Here is a 7298-nt window from a genome sequence, read left to right as displayed (position 1 = left end):
CATGGAGGGACAAGATCAGAAGCAGTAGGCTTGGGAGATTGTGGTGTATATGTGATATAGTATTCTGTAGACTGCACTGCTTGAATTTTCAAAAGGACTTTGTGAAAGTTAGTTCAGTATAATTTTGGAAGGTCTTTAAGATCTAGTTAGAAAAGAGTAGTTTACCTCTGGTTTTAGGAGAAAGTTTTGGAATCATAGTTATGAGCAGTTGTCTGAGGTCTTAATAAAGTAAACAAAAAAGTGAGTAGAATCCTCTTCAAATCTGCCAGCATATAAGGCAGTAGCTGAGAGCGTGAAGTAATTTTTGAATTTCAGGCCGCACAGCTAGAGAGTAGGAAGAAATCAAAGATTAGGGGAAAACTAGCTTCTAAAAGTTTAATTAGTAACATAACTGATGGTTGGAAGAAACATTTTGGCTACAATCACTACAAAGACTTGTAACAAATTTCAAAACAATTGCTGTCAACAAGATCTTTTTATCATACATTTAGATTTTGATGGAGAAGGCTGTCTATGCATGAAGGATGTACAAAGTTAACCATTATATTAAGAAAAATTTACTGCACAGCCAATTTAGGCCAGCACACTTATATTCATTGTCTTGGATTTCTACCTTCCAAAGTGATTTGCCATTGGCCCAACAAGTGGAAATATATATATGATACAGTGCTATATTACAGTATTGTGACAGAGTATATGATATAATTGAGTCCGTATAATAAAAACTAGTATTTATTTATTTCATTTATTATAGACTAGCTGTAAGTGGTAAAGTGCAGAAATGCACATTTCCATTGACAGTGGTTTTAGCCCACATGACAGCTAAATACAAGTAGCGATTGTATTCGTTTTCCAAATGATTAACTGTAAATTTCTCCGACCTAGTAATGATGCACACATAAAATCACAATATTTTTCTATTTTTTATTTTCATTTTGGAGAAGTATTCTTACAAAACTTGAATAAATTACAGAATTCTACACCACTCCAGAGAGCAGCAAACTGCAAATTCAACAAACTAAAAGCTTTAAACAACATCAGAATATAATCTACCAAGAATCTGAAGGACACTACACATCAATTAAAATAGTTACATCATCCTGTGCACAATGGATACACAGATATTTGTAACGACATCAACATCATTACTTCCTCTGCACATATTATGACTGCTATAGTCTTGAGTGTTATTTCAATAAGTACCAATATGGTTCACAAAACTAAAAATACCTCCAATGCTGTCACTTCTTAATATATTTAAGGAAAAGTACAGTAAGGAGCTCCCAAACAGATTCTAGTTTTGATATTATAACTGAGCACGAATTACATTTTGGGATTTACTTAACACCTCTTTCAGCTGGCTTGGGGAAAAAAAATCTACATATTAACTGGACAGGAGAGATGCTTCTCTTGAAAATAAATGTCCTCTTCCATTGTGAAAAAAATTAATGAAAAAAATTCATTGCTACTCATTCCTTGAAAGAAGGTTGATTCACCAAATATCTGATATTGACTAAGAGCAATAACATTTTCAGTGATAAATAGTTCTCTTGAGTTTTGAGTTGAGCTTAATTTTTTTAAATCATCCACTGGCACAAATATGTTCATTGATTACACGGTAAATAAAAGGTCTTTATGAGTAGTAAATTCAAATATGGTTTGTGGTAGATAACTGTCATCAACCGGTGAAATACCACCACTTTGCTTATTGGAGGCTTAAAGTGGTGAAACCCATGTTTAGTCTCTAGAGCAAAGTTTCCGGCATCCCCCTCCCCCCATACTTCTCCTTCAACCCATGCACGGTACTAAATACTATAGGTTTTGATACCTTTCGTGTTTGGGGTTTTCATATAAAAAAAAAAAAAAATTTTATAAAATAGAAATGATCCTACCACATCATAAGGAGCCTGAGTCTCAATACAAATGAAAAAATGGTCTGAAAATCACAGAACCCTTAAAATACCTTGAAATATGTTGAACATATACTTTATGGGTTTGGGTTTGTTGCAGTTATATGGTTTCTCCCGTGTGTGAACAAGCATGTGTTTTTTCAGGTGACCTGACTGCGAAAATGTCTTGCCACACGTTGCACAAGTAAATGGTTTCTCCCGAGTGTGAACAAGCATGTGTGATTTCAGGCTACCTGACTGCGAAAATGTCTTGCCACACGTTGCACAAGTAAATGGTTTCTCCCGAGTGTGAACAAGCATGTGTGATTTCAGGTTATCTGCACGTGAAAATGCTCTTCCACACATTGCACAAGAAAATGGTTTCTCCCCAGTGTGAACAAACATGTGTGATTTCAGGTTACCTGCATGTGAAAATGCTCTTCCACATATTTCACAAGTAAATGGTTTCTCCTGAGTGTGAACAAGCATGTGTGATTTCAGGTTACCTGTACATGAAAATGCTTTCCCACATATTTTACAAGAAAATGGTTTCTCCCCAGTGTGAACAAACATGTGTGGTTTCAGGAGACTTGCATGTGAAAATGCTCTTCCACATATTTCACAAGAAAATGGTTTCTCCCGAGTGTGAACAATCATGTGTGATTTCAGGCTACTTGACTGCAAAAATGTTTTGCCACACATTGCACAAGAAAATGGTTTCTCTCCAGTATGTATTAAAAGGTGTCTTTTCAGGTAACCTAAGTGCAAAAATGTCTTGCCACACATTGCACAAGAAAATGGTTTCTCCCGAGTGTGAACAAACATGTGTGATTTCAGGTTACCTGCAAGTGAAAATGCTCTTCCACATATTTTACAAGAAAATGGTTTCTCCCGAGTGTGAACAAACATGTGTGATTTTAGGCTACTTGACTGCAAAAAATGTTTTGCCACATTTTTCAAAAGATGGTTTCTCTCCAGAATATACTAAAAGGTGTCTTTTCAGGAAAGCTGACTGCAAAAATATCTTGGCACATGTTGTACAAGTAAATGGTTTCCTCTCAGTATGTGTGATTTCAGTTTACTTAATTGTGAAATGTCCTGGCATATTTTTCACAAGAAAATGGTTTCACCTCTGGGTGCATTAAAAGCTGTTTTTTTCAGGTTCTCTTGGTATGAAAATGTCTTGTCACATATTTCACAACAAAATGATCTCTCGAGTATGAACAAACAAGTGATTTCAGGTGACTTGACCAGAAAATGATTTTCCACATAATGTTATTTTTTCATGTTCTCAATTCATTTTTCTGACTTTTATCCACTTTTCTTAAAGTTTTCTCTTTTCTCTTTGTATAATTTAAATGCTTTCAGAAATCTTTCTTATATCAAAATGCATTTAACAGATATTAACTGATTAGAAATTTGTAATGTGGAATAATTGTTTCTAGTCTGTTAAATATGTGGCAATTTTAGAGTCTAACAATATATTTTTATGGATTGTTTAAACTGTAAACCCTAATTGTTTTGTTTAACACCAAACTGTTAATCACTCACATTTAGTAAAAAACCTATTTTTGTTGACAATATTTAAAATTCACAGACTGTCACAAAGCAATGCTTTTTCTATTCATGTTATCTGTTTCACATATTTCTTGACATGAAAATAATTTCTTCTTGATCCTACAAAAAGGGAAAAGAATTTAGTTTATAATGTAAAATCAACTGAACATACAAAATATAATTTCAAATAGTTATCTCGCAGTGCCTATCAACTTTCACTGTTAATGAAGGTTAAGGTCTAACTGTCCTTCAAACAGTTTTAAAAAGTGAAAAACAGTTTTTCAAACCTCGAGAAAAACTAAAGTAATGAATATCGAAATAGGCAGGAAGAAAGGCGCTTACCGTTACGTTGTAAAACTGACCAAAATGGCGGTTTATTTATGTGTGGGTACGCTAGCGGCTCCTAGCGTTGGGTGTGATAAAAATAAAATTATAATTATGGTATGGTGTCTGTATAGATTGTTGTTGTTGTTGATATGGAGGTTTGATGGCGCATAAGCTACTTTGGCTATAATGCGCCTGTCTGTATAGATTGAAATGAAATATGTGATGAACGCAGTTAAATACATAATGTCCAAACTGCTCAGGATAGTAGAGAAATATGGTAGCTTACAAAGTAGCAGTGAAAAGCAGCTAAACTTTGCTATGTTATCTTCACATTCATTCCACCCCCATGATTAATTAGCTTCTTAATACAATTATTCTTTACTATACAGTATATATATATATATATATATATATATATATATATATATATATATATATATATATATATAAGTAGATTACTTAAACAATTAATATAATTAAATTAGCCAGTTATAAATGGTACTTTTTATTTGTCAAAATCTTTTTCTCTTCGTTGCTCTGCCACTCTGCTGGCTTACATTTCATTATTTTACATCATTAATGCTTAAATTAAACTCTTTTAGTTTTTTCCTAGTGGAGGTAATTCCACGAGCGAAGAACCCTGTAATGATATTGCTCAAGAAACGATATGAGATTTGTTCGCGGAGGCAGTTCAAAACTATTCGCAACTAATTGGGAATCAATAAGTAAGCGCAGTAGTCTTTGAAAGCCTCTGAAATCACTACAGCGGTGGATAAGGTGTAACGGAGCATCTTCTTTTTTAATAGCTTTCGGAACTAACATTTCACGTACGAATCTGTTACAAATTACTAGAGGATCGTGTTATAGTGTAGGAGTATTTTTGTTTTGTTATCAAGTATCTGTAATATCTTATATATTGTTTTCGTATTTATCATAATTGAATTGTTTGACGAGGCGTCACATTTATAGGAGGTGATAATTCGGAATTAATTTTAATTCCCAATTAATAAAATATGTATGAAAGCATTGCGCAACCAAAATGATTAACACTGGAACACCAAATCTAGAGCGCGTGCTATAGTAAAAACGTGTGCGTAGAATGCACACGGTAGTGATACCGAAAATATTTAGAAAGGGGCCACAAAATTGAATTGCGCCTGGGGCCACTGAAGTGCTAAATCCGCCACTGGTTCCAGGAAAATAATGGAGTCACTGGTTAAAGATGCATTGCAGGATTATCTAGAAAAGACTGCAGCAATAATTCAGACACAATGGGTTTGTTAAGGGAAAGTCTTGTCTGGCAAATTTGATTGGATACTATGAGGTGGTTACAAAAGAACTAGATGCAAAATATAATTTCTATATCATATAGTTGAATTTCAGGAAAGCTTTTGACACTATTGCACATGGAAGATTACTGTATAAATTAGAGCAGTATGGTATTAAGGCTAAGTTTCTACAATGGATAAAAGGATGGTTGAGTGGGAGAAGACAAGAATGGTAATCAACGGATGCTGCACTTCACGGTCTAACATTCTTAGTGGAATCCAACAGAGTTTGGTCTTGGCCCATTGTTTTGTATATTTACCACTGATATTGATGAAGGTATATCAGGGTTAGTGTTGAAATTTGCAGATGATACAAAGGTTGGCAGGGTTGTTAATGACAGTGTGCTACTGCACAAGGATCTAGAAAAGTTGAGAAGATGGGCCAAGAAGTGACAACTGAAGTTTAATGTTGACAAATGCAAAGTACTGCATATGGGTAGAATTAACCCCAGAGGAACATACCACCTGCATTGTACTACACTCAGGCTTGGGAAAATTAAAAAAGACCTGGGAGTAATTGTCCAGTCAGATATGAAGTTTTCTGAGCAATGCAGACAAGCTGCCAGAGCAGGTTATGGGGTATTATCAATGACGCGCGGGAATTTTGCTCACAGGTAAAAAAGGAGGTGATTATCCCTTTGTGTAAGCAATGGTCAGGTCCCACCTTGAGTACTGCGTCCAGGTGTGGAGACTTCATTTTAGGAAGGGTGTAGAGTTCCTTGAGTGAGTACAGAGAAGGGCAAGAAGATTGGTGAGGGGAACAAAGGGGGTGTTCTTACCAAAAAAGGCTGAAGTTCTGCAAATTGCAGAATCGGGAGACTAGGCACCTGCGAGGTGATCTGATTGAGGTGTATATAGCCTTGAATGGGTTGAGCATGCTGAATTCTGATGGGATTCTTCCTCTTGCTCAGATTAAAAACATAAGGGGGCATAAATTCAAATTGAGGAAAGACAGGGCAGGATAGATGTGCGGAAATTTGTCTTTAGTCAACAGGTGATTAATTACTGGAACAAACTTCCATTTGTCATTGTGGAAGTTGGTAGCTATAGTAAATTCAAGGAGGAACTGTACAAACGTTCAGACGGAATGATTCTGCGAATTTTTTTTTTCACTGATGCTACATAAGCTCATATGCTTGCTTTCTTGCATCACATGCCTCTATTAATATTACTATTACTAATTAAATGAAAAAATATAAATGGTAATTAATGCTGGATGTCCCAAGATTTTAACCATGTCATCAAGGAACGGCACCCAAAACCAAAGGATTCACAGCAATAAGCAAAGTCTTCGTTTCTGTTATGATGGCAGACAGAAATGTGAGCAGATGTATTCGTCAAAGCTGACCCAATAGAAAAGGAATTTAAAAAATTGCTTGCATTAAATTTCTTGGTGATAGTTTCCCTTGAGCCTTCCTTTACAATCATTTTAGGAAAGCACTGAATTTCTTGAAATTAAAAAAAAAAAAAAAAAACCATATTGATAACAATATGGTAGTTGCTGGTTCATCTCTTTTACATCCAGGCTTGTGCATGATGTATACTCATATATCCGCTAGCTTCTGTCGTGTCCGACGGTGTAGAAAGCCTGTGCCCACGGATTGGCGAACCTCGGGGTATTATGTTTTGTTTGTCTTCTCTTCCCATGCTGTTTGGTAGTTTTTATTTTTATTGTTCTTTTTAGAAATTGTTCTGTCTCATATTCGTAATAACAATACCATTACTGACTTAAACACTACATGAGGCATATGGCCAGTGGTCTATTTTTGGTACGGATTATGCAACCTCAGACTGCCCGAGCACTACTAACCTCTTCCTGCATTTACTTTTTGCTGTTCTTAGACCGCATCTTATATCTCGTGCATGATTAGGCTGGCAGAAAACACTATTTGAGATACTGTTTTTGTGCTATCACTCCTTTTTTCTTCTAAAACAAAGTTTAGAGTGTTTTCGACACAACTTTATTAGTCTAGATTTCTCCCCTATGCTGGTTCATTTGCCTCATTTGTTTAATTGCTGACTTCCTTGTCCCACAAGTACAGTTCACTCCGATCAATTTACACTTTCTCCTCCCCTCCTCCACACTCAGGGTTACTTCAGTTGTTATAAATTCACTGGGAACTACTGGCCAACGTCTTTGGTCTTCGTCACCGGCTTGTTGCTTTTTCTTCCATTGGTTCGTCAGTAAGTTGTCTTT

The 7298-nt window shown here is 35.5% G+C and overlaps 1 protein-coding gene across 1 annotated transcript; it reads right to left on the bottom strand.

Annotated features, from left to right (window-relative positions):
* Positions 1–1897: 1897 nt before the first annotated feature.
* On the bottom strand, positions 1898–3208 carry LOC150075497 (uncharacterized). The gene has a single exon (XM_090388338.1). The coding sequence runs from the start codon at positions 2796–2798 to the stop codon at positions 1944–1946; it is 855 nt and encodes a 284-aa protein (XP_090244464.1). The 5' UTR covers positions 2799–3208; the 3' UTR covers positions 1898–1943.
* Between the last annotated feature and the right edge of the window lie 4090 nt (positions 3209–7298).

Source organism: Mastigoproctus giganteus, chromosome 14, assembly GCF_048544385.1.
Source record: "Mastigoproctus giganteus isolate SK-2022 chromosome 14, ASM4854438v1, whole genome shotgun sequence".
Taxonomy (NCBI): Eukaryota; Metazoa; Arthropoda; class Arachnida; order Uropygi; family Thelyphonidae; genus Mastigoproctus; species Mastigoproctus giganteus.
This window is presented reverse-complemented; position numbering and strand designations above follow the sequence as displayed.